This window comes from Cuculus canorus, chromosome 1 (assembly GCF_017976375.1).
Source record: "Cuculus canorus isolate bCucCan1 chromosome 1, bCucCan1.pri, whole genome shotgun sequence".
NCBI classification, from domain to species: domain Eukaryota; kingdom Metazoa; phylum Chordata; class Aves; order Cuculiformes; family Cuculidae; genus Cuculus; species Cuculus canorus.
Window position 1 is genome coordinate 156,260,441 of NC_071401.1, and position 18,107 is coordinate 156,278,547.

The 18,107-nt window shown below is 43.4% G+C and overlaps 1 protein-coding gene and 1 non-coding gene across 3 annotated transcripts; one reads left to right on the forward strand and one right to left on the reverse strand.

Moving 5' to 3' along the window:
* Window positions 1-509: 509 nt before the first annotated feature.
* Window positions 510-17,498, reverse strand: POLDIP3 (DNA polymerase delta interacting protein 3). 2 transcript variants are annotated; one of them, XM_054051321.1, is made up of 9 exons: window positions 17,358-17,498; window positions 12,959-13,349; window positions 10,492-10,566; window positions 8,530-8,625; window positions 6,514-6,696; window positions 4,995-5,072; window positions 4,256-4,385; window positions 3,331-3,397; window positions 510-2,481 (listed from the first exon to the last, which is right to left on the reverse strand). In XM_054051321.1, the coding sequence occupies exons 1-9, from the start codon at window positions 17,414-17,416 to the stop codon at window positions 2,307-2,309; spliced, it is 1,254 nt and encodes a 417-aa protein (XP_053907296.1). In that variant the 5' UTR covers window positions 17,417-17,498; the 3' UTR covers window positions 510-2,306. The 2 variants fall into 2 exon arrangements, with proteins under 2 accessions (XP_053907296.1, XP_009554896.1); XM_009556601.2 differs by having other exon boundaries at window positions 514-2,481; window positions 10,492-10,569.
* Window positions 17,499-17,753: 255 nt separating this feature from the next.
* On the forward strand, window positions 17,754-17,901 carry LOC128851021 (U12 minor spliceosomal RNA). Its single transcript, XR_008448312.1, has one exon. It is a non-coding gene; the product is annotated as a U12 minor spliceosomal RNA (small nuclear RNA).
* The last annotated feature ends 206 nt before the right edge of the window (window positions 17,902-18,107 follow it).

An 18,107-nucleotide genomic window follows, 5' to 3' on the forward strand; every position in this document is an offset into this window, starting at 1 on the left:
AGCCTTCCAGTACTTTAAGGAAGCTACAGGAACAATAGGGATGGGCTCTTTATCAGGAAGGGAAGTGACAGGATGAGGCATAGCAGTTTTAAGCTGAAAGAGGGGAGATTCAGGTTAGATGTCAGGAAGAATTTTCTTCCCTGTGAGGGTAGTGAAGCACTGGCACAGGTTCCCCAGAGAAGTTCTGGATGCCCCATCCCTGGAAGAGTTCAGGCCTGGTTGGATGAGGCTTTGAGCAACCTGACCCAGTGGGAGGTGTCCCTGCCCGTGGCAGCAGCACTGGAACTGGAAAATCTTTAAGGTTCCTTTCCAATCCAAACCATTCTATGATTCTTCAAAATGGTACAAGCAAAAGCCATGAAAATAGGCCAAACTTGCAAATTGGGGCATCATTTCAGAGTCAGCAGGGTTTTGAAAAAGCCATATGGAATTAGTGCTCAATTCAATGTTGGAACAACTCCACCTATGTTTAGTTGCTTCACAGCATCTAAAAAGGCTTAGAATCCACTCTCTGTATAACAAACGTTTATTCAGAAACGGATAATACATTATCTCCTCCAATTCCTAATGTTTCCTCCCCCTCCCCCCAGTTCTTCGTTTTATTAAAACACAGGTGGTTGATGGGCAATCTAAAAAAGGAGAATAGCTGTTTAGGTCCCCTCCCCTACAAATATCTGCTGTTCACATGAAGCACCCTACCCATAATGTTGGTGTTGGCTTCCAAACCAAAGAGAGTACTCTGGAAAAACAAGTCCTGTCAAGTCCTCAGCTATTTCCATGGCTAAAAGGGATACAGTGAGATAGAGGAATGGTTTGCATGAACTGGTTTGAGCAAAGAGTTAATACAAAACAAGAAAGCAAAAAAGAAACATAAGGTTGACCAAGAAATGGAATCTGGACCTACAACAGTTACAGACAGCTCAGTGAAGTTCAGTAGAGCTTAACAGAATGGATTAAATTAGTGTCCTAGCTAGAAGGACCAATTTCAAACCCCAACCAGATTCTGGAAGTGGCTCTTAAGCTTTCTTCTCTTATAGTACAATTTGAACAAACAAATAGGAATTTCAAACATCCATGGCAACACATTGTACTAACAAAGCAAGTGTCAGAAGTGCCACTCAGTGGCCCGTGGCTCAAAGATTCTCATGAGGTACACCCCTTCTGCTCTGGACAGGACTTACCAACACTCCTCTCCCACGCGTTCCTGACAGAGTGCTAACAGCTCTCCTCTCCAAAATCTCTCCCTGAAGCCATTAAGTGCAGCAATGCTCAAGCAGCGTGCCCACACAGCACCCAAACACCGCTAAAATGACATCTCTCAAATGAGTCTCCAGGTACAAAAAAAAAAAGACTTCTTCCTATGTGTTAGTATCTGAAAAAAAGCCTCAGCTTCTTCTTTTTCATAGGAAACCAGGTAAGTTATAAAGTAAGGAAAAATTCATGTCCCTGCACTACCAAGAGGATGCAATACAGTTTAATGGGAGTGAAATGCTTTGATTTCCTCTAGCTCTGAACACAAGCCTAGTTCTTATTTTTCAGTCTGGAAAGAAGACAGTAACTAAGCCTGACTCTACAAGGGTTTACTGTACAAATGCCAGAGCCTTTCTCCCCACCGCTTCCCACCTCTCTGCATTACCAGAGTTGTACCATTGTTACAGAACAATGGAGAGTGCACTCGTGCATACATCCTTTCTGCCTGAAGCCTCTGTTGGTTTGTATACACAGCAGGAAGCTCAGGTTTTCACACTTCTCTGTGTCACAGCTGCCACGCAGAAAATCGTCCAACAGCCAGAATGAAGTCATCTGCCACCGAGTGCATACAAGTCAAAGATGCAAAATGGTGCTTCCTGTCAGGAGCCACACCTGATTTGGTACCCAGCACAGCAATTTCAGAAACCACATGATGTTCTTGTCTGGTGATAATCAAGGGGATGCACCTTTTAGTTAAAAGGTCAATCAGAAGAAAAGAGGAGGAGATTACCACTCCTTCCCTCAAAGTCTATGTGCACTTTTAATGGCCACTAGGGGTTTTGGAATAAAGGAGGGAGTTACATGGTATGCGCTTGGTAATACATTAGTGGCAGAAGGGGGAGGTTATTCTTTCGGAAAAAAAAATCATGGAAGAAAACTCCAACTATGAAAACAAAAAGTACACACACAAGAGGAAACACTATTGTACAGTAAGGTAGCGATCATAGAAAACAAAAAAATTCAATGCAGGCAAATGCAAATAACATCTGCACTCCTGCACTTAACTCATTCACCAACTTAGATGAGTGTTCCAGTCCACTGTGCACTTTCCCTTCTCAGAGTTTAATTTTGAATTCTGTGGGTTGCACAGAGGCAGAGACCCCTGAGGATTTGAAGAGTGCCTTCAAGATAGTGTCAGGGTCCACCTCAGCTGGGGGATTTGAGGAGGCGCTTGCACTTGACCGGCGTGGTTCCCCTTCCTTCTTCACTGAAGGAGTATCACTCAATCGGCTGGAAGATTGAAAAACAGCAGTATTTAACCTCCCATTACGAAATAGAATTTAAACACTATGTCTGCATTTACTGTTGTCCCTTTCCCAGTACTAGAGATAGAGGTTTTAAATATGCTTTCCTCAAAAGAAAACTTCTTCATCTCAAATTTGTTTTAAGCTTCAGGGTTGGGAACACTATGGAGTCAAGCTATACTACTCTCAGTTCAACATAGAGCTCTGCCGGGAGGAAGAGAAGGAGAATATTCACGGGATTTGCCAGCAGTCTATGACAGTGAGGCAGTTGTGTTTTTACAAAACGGAAGTTTTAGCATTAAGATGGAGGGTCTTTCTGAACTGAACTTACAACCATCTTGCAAAGTATGGCTTTATAATGTTTTTTTCCACAAAGAAATTGCTGAACAGATAGTTTGGAGAAAGACAAGATAATGTAAGAAATACTACCTTCTGGTACAGTACAAATGTGCTTAGGAATGTAAGTACTTATAAAAAAACCAGGTTGGGCCACGAAACCTACTAAGGAAAATTTAACCTGGTAACAGCCTGGTAATACCTTTGGTATAGGTTGTAAATTTCGGGAGAGTGTGGTCTTGCCTTGAAAGAAATGGCATAAAACCCCAAGTGTTTATAGACAAAGCAAGCACTCTCCTTGCCAGAAGGAGACGCTCTCGCAATGGCAATCATAAATAAATTCTAACTAAATAATGCTGCTTCACATGGTTCATGCCTCAGTTTATCTGTTTGAATCGTGAGTGTTTCTTACAAGGCGTCCTACCCCTTTCCCCCAGATACTCCTCAAAACAGAATCTGCGAACGTGTTTGGTTCTTCCCTGGCCCAAAGGTCACTTACAGCAATATAGGCTGGTCTGAGGTGATAACATTCCCATTCATATGAAGATTGCATTTCATTGGTTGACCTAAACACACACAAAATAAAACACTCCTTGTAACAGAACTGTGGTAGGGCAAGACCTCTGAAATATCAGACATCATGGCAAGCAATAGAGTTCCACATACTGGGGAAACATCAGAAAGAACAGCTGAAGCATCCTCTGTTGCAAAATCACAGTAACAGGAAGAGCCACTGAAACACTCAGTGCAATATGCAGACTCACTAATTAAGAAATTACATATAGATAAAAATCCTTAGCAGAGGCAAAAGAGAATCTTCCATTCTCAGCTGCTGTTCCTCATCTCACATTCTTAACACGTCATTCATCTAGAGAAATAAAAAGCATCTATTTCCAGCCAAAAGCTAAGAGCTAATTTCAGCTTATAGCAACATTACAGGTGGATCCAGATCAACAATTGTATTGTTCAGAATTTATGGAGAAGTCAACACTAATTGTTTTACAGGTCCGATTCAAAATGTCTCTGACTACACCTTGAGAGTTTTGCAAATATTAGTTTTACTTGTATTTTGCAAACAGCTCTTCTGCAAGCAGGTAAAGCCTTCCCTAAGGACTATCTAGCACTTCCCACTAGATTAGAAACAAAAGAAATGTAACCTGGAAGTCAGACCAGTGGAATCACTGGGACCCTGCCTCTAGCTCTAGCGTTTTCTTTCCAGGAAAAGATTTTTCTGAATTTCTCTTAAATGAACTGTGCTGGTTACACAGGAGTGTATTACATTGTCCATCTCTTGAACTGATTTTCTGGCATCTCCTCTCACTTGGGAGCGTATGAGCATCTGAGATGCTTTTAAACTCTCTGCTGAAGAAGAAAAGTCGCTGTTGGCTTATCCATCCTAAATGCAACTCTGGCCTCAAACTTACCATCTAAGCACCTGTTGTTGTATTTCTTATATGCTGTGATAGCATCTTCTTTCTTCACAAACACTACCTCCGCCACTCCAGGGTGCACCAGCCGGGCTCGCTTCAGAGCGCCGCACACACAGAACAACTCCTGAGGACAGAGAGGTAGTCAGGACCAGGGTCACATCAGAGATACCACCTCAACCCAAGACTGAGTGAGAAAGGCTTCATTTCCTAATTGCACCATCCACCCTGCTTAGTAAATATATGGCAGTATCTTGCCGTTTGTCCTGTTTTGTGTTTGCTGTGGTATGAGTACTTGGCATTAGTCATACAGGTTACACACAGCCTCTTACTGCTACCAACACAAGCAGAAAAGTTCAAGGCGAGTGCCTTATATTGTTTGTCACAAAAAGATCAGGCTCATTCTCAACCGGCTGAGAATGGAAGTGCTTATTGGATAGGGGCCTAAGTCTGGGGACAACACCAAAAGCATGATTTGGCATGAACTCTAAGTGACACTATATCTCTGTACACCCTAGAAAGGGTACTGTGTCTCAACTTCTTAAACTTTTTTTAAAAAATGTGAATGAAACACCACAAAAAAAAAAATCACGAACTCGAAGTGTTTGCAAGGAAAGCAAACCCACATCTTACCCCTCTTCACAGCATTCACTGTAAATCAAGTGATTTATCAAAAGAGGTAGGTTAAGGGAAGGAAGCATCACTCATCCACAGTCCAGCAGTAAATAATACTCACAACAATGTCTTCCTCTGTGACTCGAGGATGCAGATTGTTTACGGTCATCTTTGTGCCTTCCAAAGGACTGAACGCCAGCTGCCAACACAAACAAATGCATCACATAAAGGTCAGAAATGCACCAGACAAGGAGGCACAACAGAGAAAGCACTATAAAAAGTCACTAAGGGGATGTCTAGGAAGGTCTGTTCATACACAAAAAGGCAAGAGGTACAGCAAGTAATGGAAGTATCAACATTTAAAAAAGCCCAGCCTATCCAACAGTGAAAAGGAGCCCCTTTTCCATGCTAATTTGTCTTTGAAGGAACTTTTTCACTCCCAGGTGTAACACTAACTTAACCTGCATACATACACCGTATTCTCTGGTCATGCCCACACCTTTAAGCACTTGTTTCTGCCGCACTCCACACCAACCAGCAGATCCCAAATCACAGCTCCAGCCCTTCAAGAGCATGCTGAACTCAACATGACTGGGAACACCTGGTGGGTTACCTGTACCCAACATCAGGCAGTTTGGCAAAGCAATTCCATGCAGGTTGTCTACAAATTCCCTGAGAGGTCTTGTGTGGCATCCTGGTTTTGGCTGGGATAGAGTTAATTTTCTTCCAAGTAGCTGGTATAACACTGTGGTTTGGATTTAATATAAGAATGACGCTGACAACACAGTGATGTTTAGTTGTTGCTAAGTACTGCTTGTCCTAAATCAAGGATTTTTCAGCTTCCCATGCTCTCCCAGGGGCAGGTTCACAAGAAGCTGGGAGGGAGCACAGCCAGAACAGTGGACCCAAGCTATTCCATACCATATAACGTCATGCCCAGTATATAAACTGAGGGAAGTTGGCTGGGGGCCTAGACTTGCTGCTCAGGATAAGGCTGGGCATCGGCCACCAGGTCGTGAGCAATTATACTGTACATCACTCGTTCTGTATATTCTTACTATTTTCTCTTCTTCCGCTGTCCTATTAAACGGTCTTTATCCTAACCCACAAGTTTTACACCTTTTTTCCTTTCCAATTCTCCTCCCTCACTCTACTAGGGGAGGGAAGGAACACCAGCTGCACAACATTTAGTTGCCAGCTAGGGTTAAATCACTAGCTGTGGACAGCAAGAAACTGTATTTGGAGGAATCCTCTTTTTCACCTCACTAACAGGACCAGATGGAAACAATGTAGCTAGCAGTGTTAAACACTATTCCTAAGGACAGGGAAGCCTCCAAGGGGTGTCTAAACAACTGCCACCTCCCTGTAATATGGGTTACTCCAGGACCATGTGCTCTCATGCTAGATAAAAAAAACCTGAAAAGCAGTATGTTCCAACAGACAATTCCCAGTCTCTCAAACGCTGAAGGATGTTTAGACAAGTTTGAAATTCCTAGGACATAGGTTGCAGTTATTAGAATAAGCTTGATAGAGTCTCAGAAATAATGGTGGAAGGCAGGCAGATATGAGCTGCTTGCATAACCGATGAACAGCAAGTTTGAGACTTGTACAAAGAGCATGTCCCATTTCCCTGAGCTCACCTCAACAGGTGCTGGTTCTTTTGGAGGCTCCTCCTTTGTCACTAAGGTCCGGGACATGTTTGTCAAGGCCTTTGTCCGCATAGGAGAGGGAGGTGCGGGTGGAGCTGTGTAAGTATCATTCTGGACCACTTTAGTCAGGGGAACAGTCTTGGACAGGGAGAATTTATTGCCACTCAGCCCAGTCTACAGGAAGAAAGAATAAAGTATCTCTGAGACCTGCAGGCCACAAGAGTCATTCCTCCCCTTCAACAGTAGGAGAGCATTACTAGTGTGCAGTAGAACTCCATGTCCTTCCCAGTGTCAAAACCACTACAGTGCTAGAGAATTTCGGCTTTGAAAGAAAAATCAACCACAGTTTCTGGGCATGCGTTTATCCCAAAAGAGCACTCCCTCACTAACAAGCAGTTTTTAGTTTCATGTTCTTCTTACAGGAACTTTACCAGTGCGATCTGAATTTGAAAAGCTCCTTTTATCCAAAGATTTTCAAGTACTTTACAAAGTGTACTAAAAGATTGCTCATTAACAGTAAGACTGAGCTGCCTTAGTACAAACAGCAATCGTTTTTCAGAAACACCAAGCTAGGGCATGCAAACATGTGGAGTGTAATCCTCCTAGATGGAACTACCTGGGAGTTTAAAGCCAGAATAAAAAAAGTGCTTGGCAGCTGCTGTGAACACAGGAGATAACCCAACTACTCCTGCAAAAAAATCCCCCAACATAAGGCTGACTCTTTAAACATAACAAATGGCCAGGAACTCTATTCTGAATAGCCACATGAGAAAAAAAAAACAAACCATGGGATAATCATTCCACTGAACTGCCTGTGTGATGGTAAAACCACATTAATTTGCTTTCTTAAGCTACAAAATAATTTAGGACTAACTCATGTCAAGACCTGATGTCTGAAACAGGGCTAACTTCAAAGACCCATCAGGTTGGCTCAGGGCCTCATCCAGTGGAACTCTGAATACCTTGGAGGACGGCAATTTCACAACCTCTTTGGGTTCCTGTGCTAGATACCCTGCGAATTACACAACTCTCCTCCCATACCTAACTAGAGTTTCTTTTGCTACAACATATTTGCTGTTTCATCTTCTCCCTGTTTACTCCCAAAAAGGACCTGGATTTTGCCTTCTTCCCGACCACCTCTTAGGCAGTGCAATGACAGGGACAGATCTCTCCACAGCCCTCTCTTCTCAGTCTTAAGAGGCTGTGCTCTCCCACCCAGCCCTCAGCCCCCTGAGCACCTTGTTGTACTAGTTCCAGTCTGCTAGTGCACATCTTGTATGGCAGAGCCCCAGCATAGGCACTAACTGCCTCCAAGTGCCAAGCAGATGGCAATAATTACTTTCCTTGATTTGCTATCTATGATCTCACTAATACACAATCTACAGTTGGCCTTCACTGCTGCAAGGATACCCTGCTAACTCATACTTAGTATACGACCAGGCAGGACCAGCTAGGCTCTTTCCTACAAAGCTGCTTTCTAGCCAGTCAGTTCTTAGCTTAAGTTAAAGGCTTATCTCATCCCAAGAGCAAGACCTCGCATTTGCCTGTGTTGAAATTCTGTCTTCTCCAGAGCAATAGTACTCCCCAAACTGTCAACTAAGATTTGGCATGGCAAGAGATTTTCTGCTTTGATGTCCAGCCTCCAGAAGCAGCAGAAAGCTTCCCTTGCTTGCCTGCTCAAACAATAATGAGACTGGTTCAAAGTGATTCACCAACAAGAAGAAAGTCAAGAGCTAACATGCAGCAGCAACCTGCCAGCAACGGAGAAAGCAGACATTCTGGCTGCAAAAGGCCTATAGAACTACAGTAAGCCTAAAAGGGTTTATGTCCCAGCAAAACACACTAGAAGCACAGGCACAAAACGAAAAGGGCGAGGTGAAGAGCAAACATTTCAGGAGAAAGCATTATTTACATACTTTAAAAGAACATAAGCCCTGTAAAGATGCAGCCTGAGTGTTCATACAGTGTGAACATGGTGTAGCGGGGACTGTTTGGATAATCCCTTACCGCATTGTGCAGGAAACTGTTTGTGGTAGTGATCTTCATCCGTTTGCTACTAAGGGGAGAGATGCTGTCATCATCATCTTCCATGTCATACAGACCCTGAAGAGAAACAAAGTAATCAAAGTAAGGGTTTACAAGCAGGTAGATTTAATGTAGACATCATTTCCAAAATGAGGAGTTTTGCCCTTCCATCAGCCACCTTCAGGTAATGAACATGACTACAACGAACTTCACTCCTGTCCTTGTAGCCTGGGGACACACAGGTTTTCAGCACAGAACCTTGCACTGAAGGTATGCGAGTCCATTTCAAAACTTCAGTGCAAAAACTATCAAAGTTCTTTTCTGGAAACGTCACAGGCAAGCTGCTTCCCTAGGTGTACTGAAACCACAGAGATCTCTCTCATCCCTAGACCTCATCACGACTGATGTAATCACATAAATGGAATAAAGCCTCAGTGCCTTACTTTTTAGCAACCTGCTACCTTTAAAGTTGAAGCCTGTGCATATGATTTTTAATTAGTTTTTTTTTAAATAAAGCAGACGCCTGCGAATACACCTGAACTGAAAGTTCCTCTTGAATAGCCTGCTTTCCTCAGCACAGCACAAATCTGTCTGGCACTAGAAAACACTGCATTAGGAGGTTTACTGAATGAATAATTAATTTCCCAGTTCAATGTAATGCTCACTGCCCTGTCTTAAGATACTGAGGCAAACTCCTACACAAATATTTTTTCATAGACTCTAAATAATGTTAAGAAAAAGTCTACATGCATAGAGCGCTGCCAAGAACACATGTAGTCACAACTCAAACCAGCTCACCATTAATTCAATAGAAAGGTAAGGAAAAATGGAGAGGCTAGCAATGAGAGCTTGCAAAGTGAGTGGGGTTTCATAGTCAGCAAGATTCTGATCTACAAACAGGGAAGTAGTTCCAGTCACAGACATGCTATGAAGGGCAATAACAAAAGGGACAGGAGAACAGATGATAATTGTGCACAAAAGAAAACAACTGAGGAAGACACCAGCCATCAGGACAATGGACTCGAGTTTGAGATAAATGAAATGGATTCAGGGCTTATACTGATAAGCTCAGAATAACAAAGACACTTCCTTAGTGACAACATCTGGGATAGGTGAGGTCAGCAGGTCAGTGTAGAGGTAAAATATACAAATAGCTGAAAGTTACCATAATCAAGGACAAAAAAAAAAACCCCAACAAGATATGATATTGTGAATGTCAGTTTTCCAGTATTCTATGTAATACTTTATGGATACACACATACAAAACAGAATAACAAAAATGTGTAATTCATCTCTGAAAGCTCCCAAGGCAGTGAGGTGGCTGAATGGCTGGTGGCTGTGACAAAGGCCTTTAAAATCAATTCCAGAAGAGACAGCACAAATTTTAGTGTTTTCCTCAAAGTCTGCTTGTTAAGGAATGTGGCAACTTTAAAACTATACCAAAATACCAGTTAACACCAGTATAACTCTCAGGCTTCCAGCAGACACCCACAGCTGGGATTTCCCAAGGAAGGTTACACCCTCTCCCACCTCCCTGGAGAGCATTTAACCATGTACAATCACATCCATTCTCTGAAGAGGTTGGCAGGATGATGAATCAAAATAACCAACAACTTGATCCGATGTGGTGTCACTGAGAAATTTACAGAATAACAGAGCTAAAGGTCACAGTCTCTAGAAAAAGCATGTTAGCACATACATATAAAAACTGGGAATAAGTACTTCACATTCATACAATACACAAGGAATTGAGATCAATTTGATTACATGAAACCTCAGCTACCATGAAAGCATCTTAACCACGCAAGAAGATGGAGCTAAGCTGTTGGAGAGCTTCCAAACTACTTTTCTTTCCTACTTAGTTTTCTTTGTACCTGCCAATGTTTATGGGCATCTTCCTTCCCCTAAAAGGTAACAAACAAAGAGCAGAAAGCAGGCACACACCTGTTTGTGTGTATGGTTGTTCACCACATTGATCCTCATTCCCGGAGGATGAGACTGTCCAGGAACTGGAGCCTTCTGCTACAGTTAGACAGAGAAAGAACAAAAGCATTAAACACCACAGACCACTAGGATCCTCATTTCAGAAGACCAGACCCCTTAGTTGAAACCCTGAGACCACTTAAATCAAATTCACTCTCCTGGTCTTGAAACATATCACCACTAAATATTTTCAGGTAATGCTTATGTTTCCTGTGATATGTTCAGTATGAGGCAACTTTGTTGAACTGAAGAAATTAAAACCTAAGACCATACAGATGCAGAGAAACTGATTAATATTACTTCAGTTTTAGTCCAAGATTAGTGGGAAGGGGACTTAATGCCAGCCCTGCCACCACTGACCACATCTACATTTCTAACAGTTGGAAACCATGAATGGGGTAAATCAGTAAGCAAGCTTCTCTTCTTTCATGCTACAGGGAACCAAAGGAACCATCAAACTCAGCAAGCTGGGACAAGACATAATTTTGTTCAGCTTCATATAAAAGGAGTGTATAATATCCACACTAGAGCTGGAATAAGCTGTAGTGGAATAAAATGATGCACAATATAGAGTATAGCTGACCCTTCTGCAGGCCGTTATCCCCCAAACAGGGAAACCACAACAAAAGCAGTCAGGGAATGTAGCTATACCAATCAACAACTGAAATCAAGCAGCAACTCCCTCAAAAATGTCCTTTTGTTTTTTGAAAAAGCTGGAAGTTGCCCATTACAGAAAAGAGCGTCTCTTCTTACAAAAATACTCCACGCAGGCAGTAAAATCTGCAGATCTGCATTTTTTCCAAACTGTAACGCACACCACAGCACCCTCAAGTTTCAGTTTGCTAAACAATTCAGAAGCAAAGGTACCTGTTCTATGGAAACACCAGCAGAGCTAAGGAAATCCTGTGGGTTTCAAAGACTTTTTACCTTCCTTTAGAAGAAATAAGAGCATGGCATAGGGCATTAGAGCTGCGTGCTGCATCTTGGATCAAGGTACTCTAGTCTGACCCTGCTCCCACATGTGGGAAGAGAGAAGGGCTGTGGGCAACTGGGGATTTTGGTACCAATTACCAAAAAAAAAAAATTAGAGATAATTGCTCATGTGCATAGTTTTGGGTTTTGTCTATATCACCATTATACTCTACAATATTTTTTTGCACTGTGCTGTCTAAAACAGAAAGGAAGTACTACAGGTCAAACCAAGTCATAAAAAAAACCCAAATCAGAGCAAAGTGCTACTGTAACAAGCTTCTGGAAACTACTTTAACTCTTGGAAGCCTTATAGGAAACATTCAAGTCCTAATGGCTGATGGTGGTGATTTGGCTTAGAAGGACACCATGAGTACCAATTACCCTACTAATTAAAGCCAACTGAACAGACTGCTCTATTGCTCTGCGATTAGCCCTTCTTACTGCCACAAGAGCCCTTTCTCTTTCTTAGGTCAGTCTGGCAGGAAACCTGCAGAGTAATGGGAAACTTCCTAGGCTTATTTACAGAAGATATGTTTGACAGTTGGGCAAAACCCAGAGGTGGACATGAAAGCAGACTCATCTAAGCTTTCAAATTGTCAAGAACAGGAGATTTTCTGGGTTAGTGTAAGCACCTTGTTGATCTTAGGGAGGAGGAAAATGAAAGAGATAGGCTCGGAACTTCAGTTACATGTTTGTAGAGGTGAGGAACAAAACCATTCCTCAAACAAGAATCCTGACAGTCTGGAAGCTTCTCTTCTGACTCTGCTCACTGCACCTATCACACATGTAGCTCAATAATAGCCAGAAGTTTGCCAAGAATCAAACTACTGCACACACAGCAAAATGCAATTAGAAAACTGTCAAAGGAAATCAGCAGGTTAAGGTGATTGACTGATCAGACTGTGACTGAAACAAATCTTCAGTCTCAGCAGGAATGCATCATGTCATCAGGCAACTCCTTGGAAGCCAGGGCTTTCCTAGAAACCAGACAAGTAGAAACAGAGAAACTGCAGAAGGACTCACTGAATTTTCGATCTTCTTAGATACAAACTTAGCTGTATATTCTAAACTGTCATCCCATTGCTAGGATAAACCAGTTATCTAGACAGGACAATCCACCACATCTGACTGCAAAGAAGGGTGGTGTAAGAATGACAAAAATGTATGCATTTCTTTTGGTAGGAAAGAGACTACTTAACCATGCAAGATACTGTAACGCTGGCAGTAGCACTGCTCTAGTGTTTATTTGGCCCCAAATTCAAATGAAAATTTAAATGAAAGCTGCAATTCTACTAAAAGCCCCAAGCAGCTGCAAGAACACCCAAAAGGCTCTGAATCCCACGCTACAGGCTACTACTTCACCATTGCTTCTACTGTAAACACATTCATGTACTATCATTCCTACTGGACTGCTGTAGAATAACTAAGGGGCTCAGAGGTGGTTTGCTTGACCTACTTGGATAGTTTTGGTGATTTTCATGGCTGGATTTACTGTCCCCATAGTTGGGCTGATAGTAGCTGGAGTGCTTCTTTTTAAGCTGATTTTCTCTCTGGCATCCACCACTTTGGTCACCTTCTCAGCAGCAACGCTTTGCTGTTTACGGGAATTCAACATCTCTCGAGCATCCTGCATCTTCCCTTTGATTTTGAAACGAGCATCCTTTTGAACCAGTTTTTCACGGGCATCTTTAACCCCCAGTTTGTGTCGGGCATCAGTGAGTCCAATCTTCTGTCGGGCATCAAATGTCCGCTGGAAGCTGACAGCTGGTGGTGGCGATCTGTTTAGAATGTTTTGCTGTACGCCAATGCGAGATCTCACACCTCCAAATACTGGCCTTGTATTAAGCCTGGCGGGGGGGAAAAAGCATTTCAGGCATTATAAGATGCGATGCAGTTATCAATAAGTGTTTGTGTTGCTGCAAACAAAAGCCCATTATTACTGCACAGAAATCCACTCGGGTTAGATGTCTGAACACAACAGTAGAACTCCTAAGCTGTTTTATGCTGGATTTTACTTTCTGTAGAAACAGCTAAGGAACTGATTTCCAAAATCTATCCTTAAGCTCACATTTACAAACTTAAGTGAAGGGTCTGGCTTCAGCTGGCCTAAGCACGTACTGCATTTAAACAAAATTCATCAGCAATGTACATAGAGTACAAAGACAAAAAGAAACCAAACCAGGCATTCTAGATTTAGGTCTCCACAGCTCTGCTAAAGTATCTTTTGTAATACAGTAATATGTCCCAATACAAAGGAAACATGGAACTACACCCAACCAAGAATTCTGGGCAGCAAGTTCAGATATGTGGGAGTGTGGAGGCTTGGATTTTAGGATGTACAAGCACCAGTACCAATCTCAGTTCAAAGCCACCAGTTTCAAAGCTGATTAACTGCCAGCAAGAACACTTATCAGTCAAATTACTTTTTAATATCGCTGACTCTTCTTTAGCCTAACAGAACTGAAGGCCTGCACTCAACAGCCTTGACTTTTTAAGCACATCATCAGCACAATGTTGAGCACAGAAAGATAATAGCCCATACAAAGGACAGCACTTGTACACAAGATTACTAAGAAGCAGCCCATTACGTAGTGAAAGCCAAAACCAGCTTGTTACAGGTCTGATTCACTTCTCCAAAATCTCGCCCAAAAGAAAACAGCTTGTCTAGCTTTTTCTTAATACAGTTCCTTCTTTTAAGTATTCTTTAAGGTTTTCTTATTACCTTTGTGGGTTTTTGGATTTTTTTATTAAGATGTCAAAACGGTAAGAGAAATGTAAAAGTTACTGAAAAAAAAAAATTCTTGCTGCTGGCTTTTTAAACTTCAACAAAAGCTACAGAGGGCTTCTGTAGCATCATCTGCTTTCTGAATGTTCTGGTTTGAGCTAAAGCAGAACCAATTTTCTAACTTTTCAGCTAAGCCTCTTCCAAGTAACTTCAGTTTCCACACAATACTTTCCAGATGGAGTCTGTCTCTAGAAGTGATAATACTTAAAATTTATGATTATCACCAAAGGAATGGGACACTGATATGTTGAAAGGCCACTGCTTATACTTATTCCTACAGAAACCAAGGCCATCCTCAAGCCCGTGGATGTTGCAGTGAAAGGGGTGAGAAAGGGTCAAACCTGCAGGGAGGAGCAGACAGGACAGGTGACAGCAGACAAACTAACCAGGGCATTCCATGCCACACACATCATACTTGGTATGAAGCTGAGGAATCACAAGAGTCAAGTGCTCTTATGTGTCGACTGGCATTCAGGGAGGACCTTGTCCGCCTCTGATCCCAATCTGTGTATTCCCAAATCCAGCTCCTGAATTCAGCTCCCACTGAGTCCAGCCCAGGACTCTCCCAGTGCCTGCTCTACAGCATCAGTGGTGACCTACAGTCAACAAAGGGCTTTATTTTGCATATATATGTATTTTATTATTTTCCTTTTTATTATTATTGTTTCATTAAAGATGTTTTAGTTTCCAACCCACAAGTCTCCTTCTTTCATTCCCCTTGCGGGGGGAACTGGGATCACAACCGCCCGGGTACAGCTGCCAACCAGGCTGGGCAGCAGCTAAACCATGACACTGAAATGCATCGTTCTGTATCATAAAGTCTAAAAGTAGTTATCTAGAATGTGCTGTAATACTTGACAGGCTAACATGACAAATTCAAATCACGATGCAATTTGAATTCTTCTGATACAAAGCTACATAGCTCTGTACAGCATTTCCTGATCAAACCCTACAATCTTAAGATTATTTACAGTGACATATTTTCAGTGGAGAGATCTATTAAAAAAAAAAAAAAAAGAGAGAGATGGAAGACTGAACTCCCACTTCTGTGTCTCTCATTCTTGTGTCCAGGCAACTGGAGAGATGGAACTGGGGTTCCATTTTGTTACCTAGCTCCTGTGGCTTCTCTCTCATACAGCCAAAGCACTCTAGCTAGAAGAAACAGAAGTATTATGAGGACCATTCATTAAAATATATCCAGAATAACAGTGAAGAATAAGAGTACCCACAAAGCAACAGCCACAGAACAAGACTCCCCTTGCAAAACAGCACTAATTTTGCTGTGTTGAAAGCATTTGGTGGGAGTGCTACATAAAGGCTTGATGAGCGGTTCTTTTCAATGAGCGTGAGAGACGTCAAAGCAAATCCAGAAATATATATATCAGCATTTAAGCCAGAACTTGTTAAAACTGCTAATGACATGAACTAATGACATTGGTTAGGAAATTCTGGACTGAAGATTACGCCGCCTCTGAAGACTTGTGTTTAAGCTAATAAGCAACTCTCTTCTGCAGAGAACTGCTTACCCTACTAAAGCACTAACTGTCTATGAATTTTATGCCACAGAAATAAAAGGGAATCTCAAATATCTAATTCACTTTCAACAATTTCAAGTCCTGGCTTGAACATTTTATGGATCACTACATTTTATACATGAAGATACACCTGCACTTTCAAATATGTTACTGAACAGCATGGATATAATGGTTTCAGTTTATTCAGAAACTCAAGTTTGCTATCTCAGAAATCTGATAAAGTGAACTAAACACAACAAGCAAGAGAAATGCAAGTCACAAATACTCGTACAGTGCTGCAGAGGCATTATTGTTCAGAAAAATAAAAGCAGGAAGAATTCCTGGAAGAAATCAGACTTAAGGAGGGATTTGAAAAAGGACAAAGGAGGTGCTTGGCATATTAAGCAGTGTAAAACTGTTCCAAATACACAGGATAACATGAATGAAAGCACAAAGCCAAGGCCTTGTCTAGACTAGGATTTAAATATGTGTTTGAATGTTTTGCTAGTATACATTAGCAGGTAACTTCCAAAATACTACCCTAGACATATAAGCGTAGGCAAAGCTAAAACCCAAGATTACCCAACGACTAGTAAATTAAAAAAAACAAACAAAAAAACCCAACAACAAAACAAGTAACAGGATGAGACAAGCGATAGGATAACAGGAAATGGCCCCAAGTTGCACCAGTGGAGGTTTAGATTGGACATTAGGAAAAATTTCTTTACTGAAAGAGTGGTGAAGCATTGGAACAGGCTGCCCAGGGAAGTGGTGGAGTCTCCATCCCTGCAGGTGTTTTTTATGCGTAGATGCGGTACTTCAGAACATGGTTTAGTAAGCACGGTGGTGTTGTGTTGATGGCTGTAATTGGTGATCTTCGAGATCTTTTGATTCTATGATTCTATAACGTTAATGATTCTAGAACAAAAAAGGAGCAGACTTGGCTAACACAGATGGGGAGAAATCCATGGAATCATCACGGGACTACGACAAAAAGGAAGATAAAAAGCTATCCCAAAGGAGAAGCCAGATAACTACCAACATCTGCATCGGAGTCAATGGCCCAGCCCATGCTGGAAACCTCCGCCCTACAAAGAAAAAATTGTAATCTTGTAGCTAATACCTAACACATTTCGGGCAACCCCTGACGTTATCCCTAACCGCTCTACAGTTTCCGAGGGCCCAGGCAACAACCACGATAAAGCCAGGGCAGTTTACGACCCCCGCCCTCCGGGAGCCGCGAGCACCAGACACCAGGGGAGGGGCCGCGCGGGGAACAGAAGCAGGAGCCGGTGGGGAAAGGCGTTGGCGGAGCGTTAGGACCCCGGGAGGGGCGCGGGGGCAGCTGAGGGGCGCAGGGCCCAGCGCTGAGCGACGGCGGCCCTGACCAATCGACATCCAGTGCGCGGCCCCCGCGGCGTCGCCTCAGCCAATGGAAAGGCCGGGAGTGGGAAGCAGGGCCAGGGCAGCCCGCGGCCCCCCGGGGCGGAAGGGGCAACGGGGAGAGTGGGAGAGGGGAAGGAGGCCGCGAAGCCCCGGCGCTGCGTGCCGCTTACCTCCCTTTCAGCGTCACACCGCGCTTCCGTATTAGCTCGTCAAGAGACAGGTCCGCCATCTTGCCGCTGGGCCCAACGACGAGACGCAGCCAGCGAGACCCGGAAGTGACATCACGACGCGTACGCCCCGCCCCCAGAGCGCACGGGGGCGTGACGGGCGTCCCACAATCCCCAGCGGCGCGCGCTGGCTGTCATTTGCATACACGCTGACCCACTCTGTCACGGTTCGGCCTGCAGCAGCCGTTATACTACACGGAAGAGGAAAGAAAGCCGGTGATAGGCAGGGAAATAGAAGACTAAAATCACATGCCGTTGGATAGCATAGAGTGAGTGGCTCGCCCTGACCTCAATAGGTACCGCGCAGAGGTGTCCCAGCGGGGGATGATAAGGGAGGTTATGCCTTAAACTTATGAGTAAGGAAAATAACGACCCGGGGTGACGCCCGGGTCCTCACTGCCAATGTGAGAGGAATTTTTGTGCGGGTACAGGTCGCCGCAGGGTGCCCCGCCTACTTCGCGGGATGCCCGGCTGCGTGATCTGCCCGGCCCTTTCGGTGCGCGGTTGTGAACGATAGAGCCCGGGGCAGTGAGAGCCCTCATCCGCAGCCGTGGGGCTACGCTGTGGTGGGGGCGGAGGCTGAAGGGACGCCGCTGCGGGGGTGTTGGCTCCGGGTGCCGCTCGCAGTGCAAGAAGCAGCGCGGCAGCGCCCTTTGCTCCGGGTGGCGCTCGCTGTGCAGTTAGAAAATCTTA